General features: G+C 46.0%; 1 protein-coding gene across 4 annotated transcripts; it reads left to right on the top strand.

The window, feature by feature from the left end:
• Positions 1-277: 277 nt before the first annotated feature.
• Positions 278-22,150, top strand: Phc1 (polyhomeotic homolog 1). Of its 4 annotated transcripts, XM_041633972.1 has the most exons (16): positions 278-873; positions 1,864-1,872; positions 3,244-3,401; positions 5,043-5,153; positions 5,897-5,977; positions 6,580-6,729; positions 7,349-7,504; positions 13,126-13,618; positions 15,496-16,268; positions 17,042-17,189; positions 17,463-17,674; positions 18,445-18,559; positions 19,280-19,388; positions 19,561-19,711; positions 20,107-20,338; positions 21,172-22,150. In XM_041633972.1, the coding sequence occupies exons 1-16, from the start codon at positions 837-839 to the stop codon at positions 21,324-21,326; spliced, it is 3,090 nt and encodes a 1,029-aa protein (XP_041489906.1). In that variant the 5' UTR covers positions 278-836; the 3' UTR covers positions 21,327-22,150. The 4 variants fall into 4 exon arrangements, with proteins under 4 accessions (XP_041489906.1, XP_041489920.1, XP_041489915.1 ...); XM_041633986.1 differs by lacking the exon at positions 1,864-1,872 and having other exon boundaries at positions 278-777; XM_041633981.1 differs by lacking the exon at positions 1,864-1,872.
• Positions 22,151-22,195: the final 45 nt, after the last annotated feature.

The raw sequence follows: 22,195 nt of genomic DNA, 5'->3' as shown, positions 1-22,195 counted from the left end.
TTCCTTTCACAGACCGTCCTTTCTCAAGGGTCTTTGCCCCGCTTCCTCCCTCTCTGCCTGCCAGTCCCTTTGATCCTTTCTTTTGAGCCCCTATTCCCAGAAGCTGCAGAAAATACCTTCTTTTCCCCCCCTTCACGTCACTTCCCTCCCCTCTCCCCTCTCCCTCTCTTCTCGGAGGTGAGTCCCTCTAGAGGCCAGCGCTTTCTTAGCTCCGTCCTTTCCGACGGCGAGCGGAATTCGGAGAGAAAGAAGGGGGGAAGAAAGGAGGAGAAAGAGAACCAGAGCCAGGGGAGGAAAAAAAAAAAAACCCAAAGAAAAAAAAAACCCACCCCAAACCACTCCGGCCTAGAGCGCGGAGGCCCGGGAGCGGCGTCGCCATGGCAACGGGCGCCGGCAGGAAGCGAGGGACGCGCGCGAGGGCGGGCGCGGGGAGGGGGCGGGCCGGGGGAGGGGTCGGCTGCCCCGGAAGCACCTCCCCGCAGCCCCCTCCCCGCCGGCCCGCGGCCCCCCGGCCTAGTCCCCCACCCTCGCGGCGGGGCAGGAAGTGACAGGCCCGCGCGAGCCCCCGGCCTGGCGGAGCCGCGGCGCGGCCGGCACCGGGACGGCGGGAGGGGCGGGGAGCGGCGGCCGCGCCGGGCACCTCCCACCGCGCCTGGGCCCCCGCCCCTCCAGGAAGGGGAGGAGGCGGAGCGCCGCCGAGACCGAGCGACCCCCCCCTCCCCCGCCCCTGAGGTGGACGCCCCCCGCGAGGACTCGGGTGCGGAGCCCGGCGCGAAGGTAACCGAGCGGCCGCGGGCCGGGGAGGGGCCGCATCCCGGGGGCTCGGCGGCGCGGGGATGTTTCCTCAGCCACCTCGGCGTGTGCAACGCCCAGGTACCTCCCCCAGCCGCGCTCCTGCCTCCCGCTCTGCTGCGCTCTGCGGTGCTTCGGTGCTGCGCGTCCCGGTCTTCGTGCTTTGCGCTCGCTGTGTTCGGTGCTGTGTGTCCGTCACCTCGTTGCCTCTGGCCGCTCGTCTTCTCATTCATTTCTCGCTGCCCCGACTTCGATCCTTACCTCCGAGCATGCTGTCTGGTTATTTCCCTGCTTCTCGCGCTCCGCTGGACTCCCCAGGCTCCAGTTCCTTGACTTCTGTGCCCCTCCTGCTTGGCTCCCTACTATTAGAATGCACATTGCCCTGCTTACGAGTCCGTTCGCTCCGGGCACAGCGCTGTATCCACCCCCTTCTCCCGGTGTGCTTAATTTCTCGTTGGAACTGCGTTTTCATCACGGTTCTGTGTAGAACAAGAACCCGTGGGGGGCATTCCGAGGCATCCCCAACCCCTGCTTCTTGCTCCATTCTTACTGCAACAGAGTTTTACACTCAGGGACTTGATCCTATAGGCCCAGTACCGTATCCACCTCAGTATTACTTTCTAGTTCCCTCCCATCGGTGTGCAGCTACCTCAGTTGAGTCTTTCCGCGTCCACACCAAATGGAGGTACCTTTTAGGGTGGCCTTTCACTCTTCTCCCAGTTTTTAATTTTTAATTCAGATTGCTTCCTAAACTCCTATCTTCACTTTCTATAGTTAATCTGGAACTCACAATGTGACTTAAAAAAAAAAAATGTGTGCCTGCGAGATTTTGGATTGCAATTTCCCCAGTGGAAAGACTTTAAATTGGCCCTTTTCTGTTCAGCGATCTGGGGGAGATGAAGGGGTCATTGAGTGTATGAACTTTATTTTTTTTTATACAAGCCTCTATTGCAAGTAGCAGGGTTTGATGTCTGTGGGTCCAGTGAGCTAAGTCCAGCAATGTCTACATACAACTGTGCCATGCTGCCTCTAATCCTTGCCCACTTTTTTCCTTCACATGCTGATATTGAGGACTCATGGGTCTGTATCTGTTTAGTGCTTTGATATTTTGGCAAAAGAAGGTGTGGGGAGAAAGGTAGATTGGAGGTGAAGCTGGTGATGAAAAGTCCTCTGTGTGCCCCTTCCATTATGTCCATGTGTGGAGTGACCTTGGCTCTTCCTACAGTGGGTAGAGTTCTCTGGGGACAGGGATGTGATGCGGGGACGCTGGGGGAAGAATTAGGAGAAACCTCAACTTTAATTGACAAGGCCAAGAGTTTGACTTTTATTTACGTCTTTGCTCATTTGGGACACGCATTCCTGAGAGAAAGCCGTTCACCTAATGAAAATGTAGACAGCCCATAGCGGAAATTGTGGCCAGCTTTATATTCCTGAGCTGCATAGAGCTTTGGTGACCTGATGTTCTAGTAGTCTGGCGTCTCAGAAGTAAAGAAAGTACAGTGCGAGTTTAACAAAAGAAAGAAGAGAAAAAGGAGAAGAATAATGTGATTTTAGTGCTGCTTTAGAAGAACGTTTCTTTTATTTTTGCTAGTTTTGATGTAGCTTCTAGAGGGTAAATTCCTACACTTCGGTAAAGTTGAATCTTGTTTTTTTGAGTCAGAATGCTACTTAGCAGTATGTCACGTGCTCACTTTGTTACCTTACTTGCTAATAGGGACACTCAAGTTATATAAGGAGGAGTGAGAGGCCCGAGGCTTTAATTAGTAGCTTGGCCTGTAGCCAGTCAGCTACTTGGGATATGTGGGTAGTCCCCAGTGTTTATCCCCTTCCATGACCTGTCTGCTCTGACTGCCTCATCAGCATCCAAGGCTGTCCGTGAAATGAGGATAGTGAGTACCCACACTGGGTGACACTGCTTTGATGGCAGGATTTCTTGTTTGCTTTTTTTGTTTTGGGAAGAGGCAAAGTAAAGACTTGATACACAGAAAATGCTGGTTTCCGCTATTGTAAAATGGGGACAATAATAAGTAGTGCAGGTGAGGGGTGTAGGCCAAGAAAAGGAAGCAACGAAAGGGTCCCAGGAATGCTGTCCTTTGTTAGGATGATAATGGTGTGATGGAGATAAAAATGACAGCCAGGTTTAATGGGTCAAGTTTAAACTGTTGAAAACTGCTGGGGCACGTAGGTGGTCACTGTATTTAATGGTGCTCAGGAGGAGGTAGGTATGCAAGGTCTCTTGAGACAGTGGCTAGCTTGAAAAGATGATGGCGTGAGGGAAACATGTCAGATGCTGTTGCAGATTTGAGAGTTCTAAGATCTCAGAGGAAGAATCTTAGATACTTTGTGGGCTAACTGTGGTTTTGAATAATAATAATGATGATAATAATAATAATATGAAATGACATTTTAGGTTCGAGGTATAACTTTAATCCTTTGCTGATTCCCGTCTAGGGCTTGAGTCAGAGCACCATTCTTGGGGACCCTGGAACACTGTCATGGAGACTGAGAGTGAGCAGAACTCTACCTCCACCAATGGGAGTTCCAGCTCAGGGGGCAGCTCTCGGCCCCAGATAGCGCAGATGTCTCTGTATGAACGGCAAGCCGTGCAGGTGAGACTCAGTTGCGGCCGAGTTCTGTGAGTATTGGCTTGGGTTAGGCCAAGATGCTGGAAGATCACCATCCCCAGATTCTTTCTGGAGAAGCTAAAGAGTGAGCTTTTTTCTACTTCAGAATCTTAGCAATTTACAAAATTAGAGCAAGCAAACCCAGAAAGAAATTTGGTTGTTTTGTTTTTAGCTGTGTACCAAGTTCAAGGCAACTCGGGCAACTTAGTGAGAACCTGTTTTGTAAATGTGATTCATTGATTCAATACGAAGTACTATAAAGCTCACACATGAATAAATAAGGTTTAGTCTGTTTAACTAGGTTTTAATTAACCATTTCTTTTCATTGTTTAAAAAACCTTTATTATTTACTATTTTTTGTGTGTGCATGTGTTTATAGTGCTGGATATGTGGAGGTCAGAGGACAACTTATGGGTTTTGTTTCTGTAGTACATATAAGTCCATTTGGCACACGAGCTTCTGGCAAGTTCCGTTTCCACCTATCATTTCATGTTAAGGTGGTAGTGGCGCATGCCTTTAATCCCAGAACCTAGGAGGCAGAGGCGGGTGAATCTCTGAGTTCAGGGCAAGCCTGGACTACAGAGTGAGTTCCAGGACAGACAGTGCTGTTACACGGAGAAATCCTATCTTGAAAAAAAACAAGAAGAAAACAAAAGCAAGCAAACAAAGAGTGCCAGGATTGCAGATGTGCACCACTGCATCTGGCCTTTTGTTTTAAGTTGTTCTGGGGATTGAACTCAGGTCCTTGGGCTTGTGCTGCAAGTGCTCTTCCCCACTGAGCCCTCTTTCCTGCTCTGATAATCAAGTTCTCAGTTTTGGGTCTCATAAGTTACTCTGACTAATAGAAATACCATGGACCTCTTTAGACATTTACTTTTGGACAAATATATCCCATCCTTTAAATACCCTGTTTTGAAATGAAGCATTTTACTTAAAAGATTTTGGTAGAACAGTTGTAATTATTAAGAACATAGCAAAATCCAGTTAACACTAAAGTGATTACTATCATTTTTATAAATAATCATTGACATGGCACAGTAGATATTTGAACTTATCAATTAATTGACAGTTTTGCCTGGTAGAATTGTTCAGAAGTCACTACTGCCTTTCTGTCATCTATCTCCAAACAATTAAGGATCTGTATATCTATGCTAGACACCTACAACACATAGCTTTTTGCTTTTATTATTAGTGTCTATTTATTTATTTATTTGAGATGCGGTTTACTCTGTAACCCTGGTTGGCCTGGAACTCATCACCTTCCTGCCTCATTCTTTTGAGTGCATCTGTCACCATGTCCAGCTTTTTTCCTTATACTCACCAGTGTCCCATTTATTTGAGTTTGTCTAGATCTTCATATATATTTCCAGGACTCATTTTTGGAAGTAAAAGTTGATGTACACTGGTTTCCTTTTCCTGCTGCGCAAGGACAGAGCATATAATCAGCTGTCTGTCCTGTTTTAGATGGCTCTATGGACTACAGCAAAGTCACGACGAGTCAGACAGTGATGATGGTTTAGCCTCCATCCCCCTTGGTTTATCTCCTTCCTGACTCCTTTTCTGGTGGTTACGGTGATGTGCATAGGACCAGGAATGATTACTCTTATTTTGTGTCCTGTCTTCTAGGCTCTGCAAGCCTTGCAACGGCAACCCAATGCAGCTCAGTATTTCCACCAGTTCATGCTCCAGCAGCAGCTCAGTAATGCCCAGCTGCACAGCCTGGCAGCCGTTCAGCAGGTGAGAGGTCAGCAGCCGGCTGGGACAAGAGGGAAGGGGTCAGGCACTGTAGGTTTACCGGAGAGGAGCAGTCTGGGGCAAACTGCATCCTACACCAAAGCCTTCCTTTGCGTCTTGTACTAGTAGGAGAAAGGGTGGTTCTTAGATTCTAGGTTTGTGTATGAACTGTGGGATACTCTTTAGTGGTGGAATGGCTGTGTTGTAGACCTGCTTTGTCTAATGTGTTAGCTTCCAGCGTGTGTAGCTATAGAGTACTTGAAATGTGACTAGTTCAAACTGAGACGACACTATAAGATTTAGAGGAGCTCGATTGGTCAAAAGAAGGTAAGCTGTCTCAGTAGTTTCTAATTAGTTTAATGTTGAAATCATAATATCTCTCCGCAAATGGTAATATTTATTTTGTATGTATTGATTAATAAGTTACTGAAATTTATATCATCCCACTTAATACTTTTAAATATGCATAGTAGGAAATTCCATATTTGATGTTGTATTGGACAGCTCTGCATTAGATGTATCAGGTGACTCATGATGAGACAGAGAGAGAGGACCAGTTGCCTCCTACCCTGATGGTACCAGGCAGCTTATATGGTCATTTGAGGTTGCAGGGATAGTGATATATTTTCCTTACTCCAGCTCCTCTCTTCTTACCTGAAATCTCTGTTTTGTACCATGAATTAATACCAGAAGACAGGGAGACACACAGCCTTTTCATTGTTTCTGTTACGCTTCCCTTTTAACAGGCCACGATTGCTGCCAGTCGGCAGGCTAGCTCCCCGAACAGCAGCACCACACAGCAGCAGACTGCTACTAGCCAGGCCTCGGTGAGTGCTGCCTCTCCTCGAGGGCGGTGTCTGTCCAGTCTGGTCTCTGCAGCTGGGCTGCGGGTTATCGTGTCTCCAGTGGATATTTATTGCTCTGATTGGCAAGAAGAGAACAGGGAACCTATTTGAGTCTGTGTAGTTTTGTTTTCAGACAGGCTTTCTCTGGCTAGTCCATGCTGCCTTGTACTTACCGTGACCCTCCTGCCTCTCCCTCCCAAGTGCTGGGATTGCAGGCGTGCATTGTCTTTAAATGGGAAAACCTAAAGAAGGAAGGAGAAAATCTTGCGCAAGAAGAAATGACAAATGAAAAGCTGCTTTCCAGAGAGAAAGAAAATCTGTTCGTTTCTGCCCTTTGCCTGCTCAAGTGTTGGCATTAGTGGTTGTAGGATTGCTTTCTTTTTTGATTGTTTGTCTTTTTTTGCTTTCGTAATACTCCAGAGTGTCTAGGATGACAGTTTTGGGTAGGAAGTTATTATTTATTTCCCCTGATTTCCTGAGGGTGACATCCTGTTCTTGGCTGTGCCCCTCTGAAGTTGTCGTTGTGTATATTTTCTTTGATTTCTCTACAAATCCTCAGTCCTGGTTCCTTATGTACTGCACAGATCAATCTGGCGACCACATCAGCTGCCCAGCTCATCAGCCGATCCCAGAGTGTGAGCTCTCCCAGTGCTACCACCTTGACCCAGTCTGTGTTACTGGGGAACACTACCTCCCCACCCCTCAACCAGTCCCAGGCCCAGATGTATCTGCGGGTAAGCCATAGCCATAGCCACCGTTGTCCTGGGGGCATAGTTCATAATTTGTCTTCCCTGGCAAAGAATGGAAATATTTTATGTATTTACTTGTGTGGTGTTGGGGGGAACCCAGGGCAAGTGCTCTGCCCCTGGGCTATACCCTTGGCCTGAAAGCTGTTTGATTCTCGTCATCCACATGTTTTAAGACAAGTTGACCTACTCCCCATGTCTTATGTAAGCTAAAAAAATGCTTTTAGATAACATTGAGATCGTCTGTTGGAAGATGTGGCCTTGGCATTTGATAAATCAGTGATAGATGTAGTCTAGCCTTTAAATGTGCGACCTGGATACACAAATTCTAAGTATCTCTCGGCTTACCTGTTTCTGTATAGACCTATGTGTCTGACATCCTCGTTGTCTAAGTGTCTTCCTTATCGTTCCGTAGTCCTCTGTGCATTCTAGGCTTTCTTCTGAATGAGTCGTCACGTTTGGAGAATGAGAGGTTCTTGGGTTGGTGTGGAAAGGGGCAGGCTCAGTTGTTTAATATCTGCTGTTTATTTTGTCTTGTGGTCCTTTCCTTCCATTTCTCTGTCTTCTCTTTTCTTCTTTTTCCTCTCCTACCTCCTCCCCTTGCCAGCCACAGCTGGGGAACCTATTGCAGGTTAACCGGACCTTGGGCCGGAATGTGCCTCTAGCCTCCCAACTCATCCTGATGCCCAATGGGGCAGTGGCTGCAGTCCAGCAGGAGGTGCCGCCCGCTCAGTCTCCGGGAGTTCATGCAGATGCAGATCAGGTCAGTGGCAACCACTTACTGTGGAGAAGCCCGGGAGCATGAAGGGGATAACCATAGACCAGGCCCCATACTCTGCCCCTTTATTGAATTTTATAGTTCTTATTTTGAGTGTTTTGGCTTTTTTTCCTCAACTCCTATAAATCCCTTAAAACTTGTGAGTTGATTTGAGCTAAAGAAGGAAGTAGAACTGCCTAGAAAGATCCCTTTGGATCTGGAAGTCTTAAAATACAAGTTGATTTTTCTGGGCATCCTTTTGTCTTCTGTAAGTTAGTTTTATTGAGTCTTAAGTCCCTCCTAGAAATGTCACCAGAAGTTCAGGATGTTGGAGGAGTTCTGTAGAGTTAGGTGAGAACTCACCCCGGCTGAGTTGCTGGTAGGATGTTTGGTTCCTTATGTTCTTGACTTACTGTAGTTCTCAGCTCTCAGTCTCCTGTCCCTGTCCATGTTCTCAATAGTCTTTCTTCCATTTACTTTTTGTGACTTTTCCCCAAAACACATATATTTTAATTTTTAGCCTATGGATGAGATGTAAACTAGGGCCTTATAATGTTAATCTCATTCTTCAAATCTAGCAGAAAGTCGATAAATACCTTGTGTTTGGATATGTGTTTAGAGCTTTGGGGGATTAAAAAGAGAGGAGTCAACTCTTCAAAGAGCTGGGGGGACAGCAGTGTCATACGAAATGCAGCTGACCCTAAGTGACACCTGAGCTTCAAGAACTGGCTGTTATTTTGCAGGGTACCTGAGTGGAGTGTTGAAGATAGGCAGATTTGATTTGCAGTGAGGAGAAAATTGACAAAGAAGAGCAAATGTGAGGGCACAGTTCATTTATGCACATGGGACCCCTGTGGAAAGGGTGGGTAGTAACGACAGCAGGGATCTGGTGTAGGTCTGTGCTAGACCCTTTGCCTCTCACGCACTTTGGGTTGGATGGATCTCCAGTTTTGTCAAAAACAATGCAAAGAGACGATGGGCCTAATGGTAGAAGATGCCATTATTTTGAAGGAGACTGAAAGCCAAGGAAAGGAGGTTGTAGTTTTCTTCATGTGGATGACCTTAAAATAGCAGAGACCATTATTGGCTATTGAACAGCAGATAAACAGAATAAGAAAAATACTTCAGAAAGAGTCAAGGTGCTGGGGAGGGGAACTGCTAAAAGACTCTTGGGGTCATCGAGTTAAAAAAATACCTTTGTAGGCTCTTCTGGCAGTGGAAGGCACAGAGGAGCTGGTTGTGTTTTTATAGCAGTTCTTTAATTTATCCGTCATCCATCTGTCCATCGTCCGTCCATCCATCCATCCATCCATCCATCCATATACACATGCATACATTTATGCATGCATCAGCAACAGTGAATATGAACATAGTGGCTAGAATGCATACATGGTGTCTGGGTCCTGCTGCAACTCTGCATTTAACTGTAGCATCTTGATTAAGTGCTCTAATGTATTTCTGCTGTTGTCTCTTCATCTGTATAGTAAATAGAGTATATCCAATGTGCGGCGTGTTGTGGGGACTAATTGAGTTGATAATAAGTGCTTTTTATCATATCTAGGCTTAAAGTTTATGGTTGTTAACTATTGTCAGTCACTCTGTAGTCTTGGATGCTCAGGAAAGTCATGATACCTACATTTGTGGAGATTATGAACCTTTAAAGTACTAGTTATTAAGCAAACAGTACCTGAGTGGTATAATAATTGCTTCATTAGTAAGAAGAAGATGATCTAAGAATAAAGAAAAGCACTTAGTTAGGCTTGCGATGGGCTAGAAATCAAGGAGGTGACATTTAACACAGGCTCTATAAGCATTAGCCAGGTATGGATGTAAGGAAATGCTGAATGCCTGGAGAACATGATGTCTAAAGATCCTGAGGGAAGAAGAGTTGGTTTGCTTGATGATTATAGGATGGCCGATTTTCTGGGAGGACTGGACCATTGGGAGAAATCTCATCTCACATGGTTTTTGGGTCTGTGGTTAGGACTTCAGTCCTTATACAAGGGTGATGGGAAGCTAGAGAAGGACTTCAAAGCGTGAAAGTGACAGGGAGTGTGTCTTTTTTGCTTTAGTGTAAAGACTGTAAAGGCTGTTGAATGTGTTAATAGAGAAAAGAGTAAGGTAGGAGAAAGATGGTGTTGGGGTGCATAGCAGTGAAAATGGATAGGAATGCGTGGATTTGAGTAACAAGACTTATTGAAGGTGAGCGATTCAGTTTGGAGGGCCTGAAGGATCTGAAACTGTAGAGCTGTTGGTGCTGTGTCTGAGGTGAAGACTGGAGAAATGGGTTAGGCTGAAGTTGTTTATTTGTTTATTTATTTATTTTGTTTTTTTCTGAGACATGGTTTCTCTGTGTAGACCTAGCTGTCCTGGAACTTGCTTTGTAGACCAGGCTGGCCTCGAACTCATAGAGATCCCCCTGCCCCTGCCTCGTGAATACTGGGATTAGAGGCATGTGCCATCATGCCCAGCTTGAAGTTCAGTTTTTTGTACATACCAAATTAAAGATGCTTTTGAGACATGTATGAGATACCGAGACAGCGGCTCTGCATGCTCCTCGAATTTGGGGAAGTTAGCTGAGAGCTAAACATGTGAAAATGGTATGGCAGACATAGATGATCCATCTATTGAAGTTAAGGAATGTTTAAAATTGTTTATGGAGAGCATATGGTCTGTTGAGAAGAATGTCTAGTAGAACTCTGACAGTTGGGGTGAGCCCTTAGGAAATTTGATGGGCTGACAGGGAAGCAGGAAAGAACAACAGAGAGAAGCTATGGGTATCATGAAGACAGTGGAACAGGACAGTGCAAGACTGCAATGGTTGTGGATGTGGGGGGGGGCACTCATTTCTTTTCAGTGTAAAGGAGGAAAACAAGGATGGTTTGTTAATCTGGAGGGAGAGCTACTTCAGAGGAGTCGGAGGGATGGAACTTGAAGGACTGTTTGCTGGAGAGTGTGAATGAGGAAATTGGAGTTGGAGAGGACAGAAAGCAGGATGAAGCTGGGGTGGGAAATAGACTGGGAAAGCGGGGACAGGCAGGGAGAGGGGCACAGGCAGCTCACACGGGCAGAATAAGAGTTGATATGATCAGCTTTCTAGAAAGCAGGAGGGCGAGGGTCCAGAGCAGATTGCCCATTGTTAGAGGAAGAGTAGTGAGACAAAGGGGAGTGATGGAGCCACATGCTGGGAATGCAGAGATGGTGGAGGCCACAGAGGTAGAGAGAGGAGAAAAGAGAAGGAGCTTCTGAGGTATAGGGAGAGTAGGAAAATGTGGACTGGCCATTTGCAGAAGGGAAGCTGTGTAATCAGTCAGTCCTCACTCCTGACGAGAGTTACCTCTGCAAAGCTGGCCTGCTCTCCCAATGTTCTGGATTCAAGTTCTTACCTTTACCCGCCTGTCCTCTGCTGGGTTTCTAGGTGGTCATCCTGATCAGTTCTAGTGATGTGGTTTACACATCATTATCATTGGCTCTTCCGTGGCTTACTTTTGAAAAGTTCACTGATTTATTTTCATAATATGTGTGTGCTTACGTGAGTTTATATGTAGCGTGTGTGTGCAGGGGTCTCTCAGAACTAGAGTTAGAGGAGGGTGTGAGCCACCATATGGGTTCTGGGGATAGAATTTGGGTCCTTTGCAAGATCAGTAAGTACCCTCAGTCCCCTGAGCCATCTCTCTAGCCTCTTACTCAGTTGCTTTTAATAGAACTAGCAAGCAGGCTGGGCACGTAGCTCAGGGGTGGAGTGCTTGCCTTGTGTGTGAAAGGTGCCCTGGGTTGAATACCCAGTGCTTCAAACCATCATGTATGGAACAGTTTCTCTCTATGTGCAGGCCTGCCCTTCCCCATAGCATCGAGTGTATGTGCTGGTTTCTAGGATCATCCTTCCTTTGGTCCCTTTAATATAGCTTCACTGCCTCTTTACATACTTCTTTTTTTTTCTTTTTCCCCGAGACAGGGTTTCTCTGTGGTTTTGGAGCCTGTCCTGGAACTAGCTCTTGTAGACCAGGCTGGTCTCGAACTCACAGAGATCCGCCTGCCTCTGCCTCCCGAGTGCTGGGATTAAAGGCGAGCGCCACCACCGCCCAGCTCTTTACATACTTCTAAAATTTACTTTGAAAATTAGTTTTCATGGGAAACAAATATATGCATAAAATTGGATCTGTGTATTTACCATTGAATTTCAGCAATTGCCAATATGTAGCCATTCTGTTCAGGCTCTTACCCTCTGACCATGGATTAATTTGAAGCAGATTCTAGATACATCTTTTTTATATGTATACAATATATAACATGATATATAATAACATATAAATAGCAACATATAATTCAAATATTGTTATGTATTTTGTATATGACATGTTTTGTTTGTATTTAAAGAAACTTAGCTTTATGTAATCTTTTGGGGAATATAGTTTTGTTTGTGTTTTGAGACAGATCTTGCTATGTTGGCTAGACCAGCCTCAAATACTGGTCTTGTTTTCCTCTTACCTCAACCTCAACAGCATGGATAACAGCAGCATGCCTCTGCACCCTGCCTGAGAATGTTTTCTTCACAGTGTATTATCAAGATACATTTGTCTTATAGTCATTTATCGTTTTAATATTTATATAATATTCTGTTGTCTAAATATAGTATCCTTCTTATGTGGATGGCCATTTGGGTTGTTACCCAGCTTTTGTTACTCTGTATGGTGTTCCATACTGCTGCCTGGCAGTTCTTCCTGTGGAACTCCTGGTGTTTCCTCTGTGTGTGTGTGGGGGGGGGGATGTAAACGTGTGAATAGTGAATAGTTATCATTAAGGTATGATGGCAATTTCTTTCTCAAAATATTTACAAAGAAATGGCTTCAGCTATAGATTTTATCATGTTATTCTGATTATTATTAAGACTAATTATGATAGTAGTCTGATTAATAAATCAACTAGGCAGCTATTTTTCTCTCCCTCTCTGTTCATACCCAACTGCTACATTCTAGACTGTTAACAGTGAACAAGACAGATTAAATTTGCTATTTGTAGGTTACAACTCAGACTGTTTAACACTTGAGACCCTAGTAACCCAGCGTAGCCCCACTACCTTTTTGTTTATTTTTCTGCTCCCTGTAACTCAATACGATGAAATGTTTATTTTAAAACATCTTAGTTTTTAATTCTGTGGTCTTGCAGATGCTTTTAGATATGCCTTTAGGTCCCTCTCTCCACTGTCTCTCCTCCTCTGTTTAGGAATCGTAGGTCTGCCATTCCTGTGCTGAAAACTTGGTTTGTGTTTGTGTACATATTGCTGTTATACTTGCTGATTTTTCTCGTCTAACAGAAGCCATGCAGCAGGAGCGTGTAACTTTGTCCACGGCAGTACCTGAAGTGTAGTATAGGTGTTTGGTAGATGCTAAACGAATATGAAGAAAGAAAAAGTCAGAGACATATTTTGAATGAATAAATGTTGAAATTTGATGATAGACTTGGTAGTGAATGACATTGAAAATTCAGATGTGTGTACAAAGCTCTCTGGAGACTGGAAGGACTTCGGTATGTTGGTGGAGAAGTCAGGTGGGCTCTGGAGTATAGCAGTATAACCAGTGTTCAGCTTGTGAGTCAGTCTACACACACCCATACATTATATCTTCCAGGTGCAGAACTTGGCAGTGAGGAACCAGCAGGCCTCAGCTCAAGGACCCCAAATGCCAGGCTCCACTCAGAAGGCCATCCCTCCTGGAGCTTCTCCTGTTTCTGGCCTCTCCCAGGCTTCTAGCCAGGCCCTAGCTGTGGCACAGGCTTCTTCTGGGGCCTCAGGCCAGTCACTCAACCTTAGCCAAGCTGGTGGAGGCAGCGGGAATAGCCTCCCAGGCTCCATGGGTCCAGGTGGAGGTGGCCAGGCCCCTGGGGGCTTGGGTCAGTTGTCATCTTCAGGATTGGGTGGTGGAAGCTGTCCCAGGAAGGGCACAGGAGTGGTTCAGCCCTTACCTCCAGCTCAGACAGTGACTGTGAGCCAGGGCAGCCAAACGGAGGCAGAAAGTGCAGCAGCCAAGAAGGCAGAAGCAGAAGGGGGTGGCCAGCAGAGTGTGGGCATGAACCTGACCCGGACGGCCACGCCTGCCCCCAGCCAGACGCTCATTAGTTCAGGTAAGGTGTTACCTTTTACACCCACCTCCAACTCCACCCTCTACACACACTTCCTTTTTAAACTCTTGGCCATGGAATGACAGAAGGAGGAGAATCTTACTGGTCTTGAACATGCTAGCTCAGTGACCGGATAATAGCAGATGAAGATCTAACCAGTTTCCTCCGCAGCAAGCTGCTTATAAAGCCTCTGTCTACTTTCCGCTCATATTTTTAAATGTTACAGTTTTTTCAAGACAGGGTTTCTCTGTAGCTTTGGAGCCTGTTCTGGAACTAGCTCTTGTAGACTAGGCTGGCCTTGAACTCATAGAGATCCTCCTGCCTCTGCCTCCCTGGGATTAAAGTGCTGGGATTAAAGGTGTGCGCCACCACCACCCAGCTGCTCTCTGTCTACGTTCATAGGGGTCCTGAGTTTTTCAGGTTATTCTATTCATTCCACTGAATTCTAGTGGAGTCAACAAATGTGCTGGAGATATGTCTTTGAAAGGTGGAGCCCCTGTTCTCATGGCACTTATAGTGTAGTATAAAGTATGAGTTCTCTCCTCTTTTTAGTGGGTAGTTCAAGCAACCATAGTGTCAATACCACAGGGTATGTAAGACCAGCAAGAGGAGCTGTAGCTTACTGTGTGTAGTTGACTTGTGATTATTTGTATCAATGGTAAGGACAAACGGGAATTAGTAATAACAACAACCCTAGTTTGTACTTGCTTTCAAACTGGGTCAAATAGAGCCAATGTCTATACTTGGTCATGTTAGCTTTTGTTTTCTTTGTTTCTACCACCTTTATCAGTGATATATTTCATCACAAAAATTACCAATATTAGATATACCTTAGCCTTTCTGTCCCCAAAGTGCTTTCAGATCACATGCCTTGTGTGTTTTGGGCAGTCTAATGATATGCAGGGCAGGACTCTCAGCTCCAGTTTACAGCGGAGGAAACAGTAATCAGCACCTGTGTGCTTTCTTATAACTGTAGATGGTGACTTTAAAAATGGAGGCTCTTGTAGAGAATACCTTAACCTCAGGGTATTTATTCTTTCTGTGAATATTAAATACTTCTTATGTATCAAACAATGGAAAGAGGTCTAGGGATGTCAAAATGAGTAAAACATGGATTCAGCCTTGAGGTAATGAAGGAGGGGTCAACCATTCTTTGCTAAGTACCAAGTGAAAGGATAGGATGGTTATAGCAAAGGAGAACTCACAGAAGATGATTCCTGACTTAAGGGACCTCTCCTCACCTCTTCCTCCCTCCCTCCCTCCCTCCCTCCCTCCCTCCCTTCTCTCATCCCTCCCTCCCTTCCTCCCTCCCTCCTCTCACCTCTTCCTCCCCTCCTTCCCTCCTCTCACTTCTTCCTCCCTTCTTCCCTCCCTCCTCTCACCTCTTCCTCCCTTCCTTCCTCCCTCCCTCCCTCCCTTCCTCCCTCTTCCTCCTTTCCTCCCTCCCTTCCTTCCGTGTGTGTTTGTGTGCATATGTTATTTGAGGTTGAGTCCAGGCCGTAAGCATCCAAGGCAAGTTTCTACCACACTAGTCCTGTCTTTCTTTTTAACTTGTGTTTTTAGAAACCGCTCACTAATTTGCTCAGGCAGGCCTTGGACTTGCCTGAGTCTCCTGAGTACTTGAGCGTCCAGGCTGTGCCCTTGAGCTCTCTGTCCTGGAGGTAGTCAGTCCTGTCTAACTCAGTAGAAAGTGCAAATGACATGATGCTCAAGTTCAAGGGAGGCCAGATCTCCTTTCACTGCCTGATTCCCAGATGATGAGATCTGCTTTCATTGATTCCAGCATTGGTACGTCTTAGACAGACAGCTTTGCTTTTAATTTCGAGGATTATTGTTTTCTGCTCTTGTCTTTGTTTTGCCCTGGCTTGTGTCACACATAGCCACGTACACACAGATCCAGCCCCACTCACTGATTCAGCAGCAGCAGCAGATCCACCTCCAGCAGAAGCAAGTAGTGATCCAGCAGCAGATCGCCATCCACCACCAGCAACAGTTCCCGCACCGCCAGTCCCAGCTGCTGCACACAGCTACACACCTCCAGCTGGCGCAGCAGCAGCAGCAGCAGCAGCAACAGCAGCAGCAAGCAACAACCCTCACTGCCCCTCAGCCACCCCAGGTTCCACCTACTCAGCAGGTCCCACCTTCCCAGTCCCAACAGCAAGCTCAGACCCTGGTGGTCCAACCCATGCTTCAATCTTCACCCCTATCTCTTCCACCTGACCCAACCCCCAAACCACCCATCCCCATTCAGTCCAAACCACCTGTAGCACCTATCAAACCACCTCAACTAGGAGCTGCTAAGATGTCAGCTACCCAGCAACCACCACCACATATCCCTGTGCAGGTTGTTGGTACTCGGCAGCCAGGTACAGCCCAGGCACAGGCTTTGGGATTAGCACAGCTGGCAGCTGCTGTACCTACTTCCCGGGGAATGCCAGGGGCAGTCCAGCCTGGCCAGTCCCATCTGGCCTCCTCGCCACCTTCATCACAAGCTTCTGGTGCTCTTCAGGAGTGTGCTCCCACCTTGGCCCCTGGAATGACCCTTGCTCCTGTGCAGGGAACAGCACATGTGGTAAAGGGTGGGCATACAGCCTCCTCCCCTGTTGTGGCCCAAGTCCCTGCAGCTTTCTACATGCAGTCTGTGCACCTGCCGGTGAGTGATGCTTGATCATTTTGAAGATATTACTGCCTATCTACATCCATGTGGGCTTGGGACCGAGTGGAAATAAAACTTGATAGGTGAATGAAGAGTTGAGAAGGCGAATGCTGGCGTGTATGCGCTCTCTTTTAAAAGTGAGATACATATATATATATATATATATATATATATATATGTATGTATGTTAAATATGTTTGTATAGCCGGGCGGTGGTGGCGCATGCCTTTAATCCCAGCACTTGGGAGGCAGAGGCAGGCGGATCTCTGGGAGTTCGAGGCCAGCCTGGTCTACAAGAGCTAGTTCCGGGACAGGCACCAAATCTACAGAGAAACCCTGTCTCGAAACCCTCCCCCCCCAAAAAAAAGAAAAAGAAAAACAAAATTAAAAAAAAAATATATTTGTATAAATATATGTGTGTGTGTATGTGTGTAATATCTAAACTTCAAATTCCTAAATATATTACTAAAATCTTAGGTTTTTATATGTATATTAATTAGATCAAGGGCGCCTTGACCAAGTCCATCTTCGTAAAGCCAACAGTTGTTAGTTGGTCTACAATGAGTCTTTCAATCCCAAGTCAGGACAGTGTTGTTTTCTTGTCCTGGTGTAGAAGTTACACTAATTGGGGATGACCAAGAGGTTTAGTGTATCAAAGGAAGTAAACACATTTGAGCATCTGGAACTAAGAATGTTCTCCAGAAGTATACAACTACAGTTTGCCGTTCACGCCTAGATCTTAGCTACTCCCTTGTTTGTCCGTCTTATAGGGTAAGCCCCAGACACTGGCCGTGAAACGCAGAGCTGAGTCTGAGGAGGAGAGAGATGACGGCGCCACACTGGGCTCTCTGCTGCCTGCAAAGGCCTCACCAGCATCAGAGAGCCCGAAGGTAATGGAGGAGAAGAACAGTGTTGGAGGTGAGTAAGCAACTTCTAAAACTTGGTTGGTGCAAGAGAACAGAGAAATGTTCTCAGTAAACTAAAAGAGAAATCTAGTTCAGTAGAAAACGGGCCTGAACTTGGTGAGCAGTCAATAGATAGAGACACATGGGCTCCGTGGTGAATGAGCAAAGATGAGCATGTTGTGGAGGGGTCAGGCTGCCGCAGTGGTGGGGAGTTAGTGTGGCATATCACAGCTGTTCCTTAATGTCTCTGTGGTTTTTGCTTTTTTTTTTTTTTTTTTTTTCCCAGAGAAAGCTGAAGCAGTGGCCAGTTTGAGTGCTAATCCTCCAAGCAGTGACTTAGTAGCCTTGGCCCCTCCCCCATCAGCACCACCTCCTACTCTGGCCTTGGTGTCCAGACAGATGGGTGACTCAAAACCCCCACAGGCCATTGTGAAGCCACAGATTCTTACGCACATCATTGAAGGTTTTGTGATCCAGGAGGGAGCAGAGCCTTTCCCGGTGAGGGCAGGGCCTGAGAGGAGGACTGGGAGGGGAGATATCACCTTATTTATCAATTTATATTCAGATTGCTCCAAAACAGCAAGTGCAGAACTATTTAGTCACTAGTGCGTCATTATGCTGCTAACTTCCTTACAGAAGAGGGAAGGAATGCAGGGGAATTTTGGGACCAGAAAGTGGAAATGTTGGGCACAGAAGACAGGAAGGTTGCTCTTAAAGCTCTAGTGTTCAGTTAAGTACACTAGGTGGCTTAGATGGAAAAAGCCAGTCAGAGACCCTTGTTTGCCCTATGGAAAGATCCCGGGACTGGAGAGGAGATCCCTCAGCAGTTAGCAGTGTATGTTGCAGAGGACCCGAGTTGCATTCCCAGCACTCATGTCACAAAGCTGACAACCACTTATACTAATTCCAGCTCTGAAGTATCCAATTTTGGTTACCTGGTGTGTACACGCTCTCACACACACACACACACACCTGGCTGGGTGTGGTGCATCATACTTTTGAGTCCTTAGGTGGCAGAAGATCAGACAGATCTCTTGAATTCAAGGTCAGCCTGGTCTACTAGCAACTTCTAGGAAATCCAGGGCTATACAGTAAGACTGCCTCAACCCCCCTTCCCCCAAGAAATATCTTAAGGAAAAGATCTCCTGTGAGCCAGATTTGGTTTTCACCTCAGAACTCATCCAGGCAGGGACATGGGAAATGTCATGGAAGGCTGTAGAAGGGCAAGAAGGAACTAGGCTACCTTAACTGGTCTTTCTCTGGGACAGGTGGGATGTTCTCAGTTACTGAAGGAGTCTGAGAAGCCCCTGCAGGCTGGCCTTCCAACAGGGCTGAGTGAGAGTCAGTCAAGTGGCCCTTTGGGAGGAGACAGTCCTTCTGTAGGTACGTATTGGGTGCTCATGGAGATGGTCGATGGGTATTGGGATTGAACCCATTTCTAGCACATACTATGGACGAGTTCTACTAATGAGCTACATCCTATCACCAGGTAGCCCAGGCTGACCTTTAACTTCAGACCCTCCTGAGTCTGGGGATTGCAGACTTGGGTCACACCTCCCCAGTCCTTGCATATTTAATAAAGTAGGACTGTAGATAAAGTCTGTCTCGCACAGACGTGCGTGAAGCCATACATAAAGCACTGAAAAAGATTTTGCCTATGCTTTTGTAAATCTTTGTGAAAAAAGGGTGTTGTGTCTTTCTCTGTATTGGTCAGTTCCTCCTCCGTATTCAGAACAGAGTCCTATTTGAAATCTGAGTTGAACTAGAATACAATGAGTAAGATAGCTAACATGGAAACAATCTTAGACATGAAGATCTCCATCTCTCCAGAGTCTTGCCCTGCACCTAGGTAGGTCTCTGACTTGCTGTAGATGTAGCCCAGGCTGACATTCACCTTCCTGCCTGTTTTCTGTGTGCTGAGATTATAGGCCTGTATTCTTACGAGTACATTGAGGGACAAGCCTTTAGGGTGTTTTGTTTTAGGGATTCTCAGTTAGGTTGTGTAGGTCTTTGCAGAAAACCTGAGGAATTAGTATCCAGCTCCGAGCCTAATGATTGTGGGCAGCAGAGACTACAGTAACTCACAAACGCCTTGTTTTTCAGAGTTAGATAAGAAAGCAAATCTTCTAAAGTGCGAGTACTGTGGGAAGTACGCCCCGGCAGAGCAGTTCCGTGGTTCTAAGAGGTTTTGCTCCATGACATGCGCAAAGAGGTAGGCTGGGCACCAGCTGACCTTCATTGGCTTTCCCATTGGACGTTCTGTCCCTTCCCTCTGCTTTCAGTCTGTTCCCCAAGCCAACTCTTAAACACCAGTTCATATTTATGAAAGGGCAGTGTGTTGTTTCCATAGCACTGTGACGTCTTATATGTACCCTGACCTGTAGGTACAATGTGAGCTGTAGTCACCAGTTTCGCTTGAAGAGGAAAAAAATGAAAGAGTTTCAGGAAGCCAGTTATGCCCGTGTTCGGAGACGTGGACCCCGCCGCAGCTCTTCTGACATTGCTCGTGCCAAGATCCAGGGCAAGCGCCATCGGGTGAGCTGCTGTCACAGAGCCAGCTAGTTTGTAGAATGTGCCCCACCCCCACTCCTGGTTCCTTTGTTTAATTTAGGTAAAAGCACTGGATACAGAACTCTAGTTTAACACTGACTGTATTGATATATTGATCCATATTGTAAGAGACTGTCCCATCTCCTTTCATCTCACTGCAAGTTCATACATCCATGAAATGAATCCTTCACTGTACTGGAGATAATTCGGGAACAAATTTGGTTAAAGAAATGATATATTTGAATGATGCATCTGCAAATGAAGTACAGCTTTAGTTCACCTGTTAAGACACAGTTCTGTCTAGTGCAGGGTGACGGGAAGGGAAGGAACTCAATGATGCTGTCCTTACCTGGCTGCACGTTTTGCTCTCTCTTATAAAGGGTCAAGAGGACTCTAGCCGGGGCTCAGATAATTCCAGTTATGATGAAGCACTCTCCCCAACATCTCCTGGTCCACTGTCAGTGAGACCTGGACACGGAGAACGTGACCTGGGAAACACCATTACAGCTCCACCCACACCAGAGTTACATGGCATCAACCCCGTGTTCCTGTCCAGCAATCCCAGCCGATGGAGTGTAGAGGAGGTCTATGAGTTCATCGCTTCTCTGCAAGGTACTGGGAGCCTCTTGAGCAGAACTAGGCCCACAGTTCCCCTACATCATCCCGCAAGGGCACCTGATGGACCTGTCTGTCCGACAGCAGAGGCTCTTTGCTAGATATTCTGGCCGTTTTCCTACAGTGTACTTCACTAATTCTCTTCTGGGCCAATGCCATTAACTATAGTGTCTACATTTTTTTTTTTTTTAACTTTTGAATTAACTATTTCTTGCTTGGGTGTTTTTTTTTTTTGGATAAAAATCTCTTTGTTGGATGTGAGTGAGCATACATGACTTTTTCAGTGGAGTACATGAGAAAAGGCCTTTGTTTGCCTCCATTAAACATCATTGCTGTCGTTGGTTATCTGTCTGAATTATAGGTCCTTAAAGGATAATGTTGCAAAAGCTGTTAATCTTTTTGCCATTGTTAAGAAACCGTGTGTGTAGCTTTTTTCTTTTTTCTTGTTTTTTAAGATAAGCTTTCTCCGTGTAGCCGTTCTGTAACTTGCTTGTAGATCAGACTGGCCTCAAACTCAGACACACCTGTCTCTGTCTCCCCAGTGCTGGGATTAAAGGTGTACGCCACCACCACCGAGCTAGTGTCCAGTTTTTCTTTATCTCTAAAGGGGTTAGGAAATTATTTGTGAACAACTTGTTGTTTCTTTGAAGCTATATGGAGTCGTCAGCAGCTCTAATTTCACCTGCTTTCAAAGCTTGCCTCAGATCTTTCTGTTACTGAATCTATGGTACTTTAGGATTAGCCATCACCAGGCCTGTTTATCTTTAGTTTCTTCCCTTCTTCTGATACTACCATGCAGTTTCTCATGTGTTCCCATCTTTTCCTTTTAGGCTGTCAGGAGATCGCAGAAGAGTTTCGTTCCCAGGAGATTGATGGACAGGCCCTTTTATTACTTAAAGAAGAACATCTTATGAGTGCCATGAACATCAAATTAGGCCCTGCCCTCAAAATCTGTGCCAAGATCAATGTCCTCAAGGAGACCTAATGTGGCCCTCTGCACAAATCAGCCTAAAGCAAATGCCCCAAGCATTCAGGCTATAACTTGGGGCCAGCAGACTTTGCAGGGAAGAGCGAGCTGTTCCTCTTACATGACCCCAGATGGGGTATGGAGACAGACTTCTGCAAGCGTTGGTTGCTGGTGCTACATAGTGGCAGCTTTGCCATTTTTCTCTGGGTTTCACCTTAAAACACACACAACCCATTCTCACTATTCACACCTACCCTAATCCAGTTTTCAAGCAGGCAGACTAGAGACTAGGACTACTCAGTCTTATCCTGGAGAGGAGTGACTAGCCAGGGTCTCACTTCTCAAGAGGAAGAATGTCTTGAATGGTAAGGCATGGAGATGGGTGAGATGTAGGTTTGCTTCCCCACTGGGAGAGGGCAGTTTTCCTAGCTTGTATGACACAAGTAGCAAAACCTGGTACTCTCCTTCTCTCAACTGTCTCATTGTGACTGTAGCTCAGTTTCTGTTATCATTTTCTCCCTTAGTACTGACTATTTCCTCCTGCATCCATGGCAGGGTCACCAGCCAGTGCAGACACTTGGTTGGTATCTGATTTGCTGCAGGGACTAAAGGTTTCGACTGACACGTGTGGCCGTCGTCATTCTTTCTGCATCCCCGCTCCCTTCTCATTTGTTATCATCTTCAACCCTTTTTCTATTCCACCTCTGCTCTTTCCTATAGCTTTACAAAACAGGAGTGTGTGGGGCTAAGGTCAGGATTGTAAGCACCTGCCTTAGGCACTATTATTCCTTATACAAAATATTAAATATTTTTTTCTTCCTCAGTAAAAGGCTGAAAATTGGTGTCCATTGTTACTTCATTCCATAGTTTATTCTTAATACAAATGA

This window comes from Microtus oregoni, unplaced genomic scaffold, assembly GCF_018167655.1.
Source record: "Microtus oregoni isolate MIOR12 unplaced genomic scaffold, Mior012 000002F_ref0000024, whole genome shotgun sequence".
In the NCBI taxonomy this organism is placed as follows: Eukaryota; Metazoa; Chordata; class Mammalia; order Rodentia; family Cricetidae; genus Microtus; species Microtus oregoni.
The sequence above is the reverse complement of the archived record's forward strand: the minus strand, read 5'-3'. Positions and strand labels throughout refer to the sequence as shown.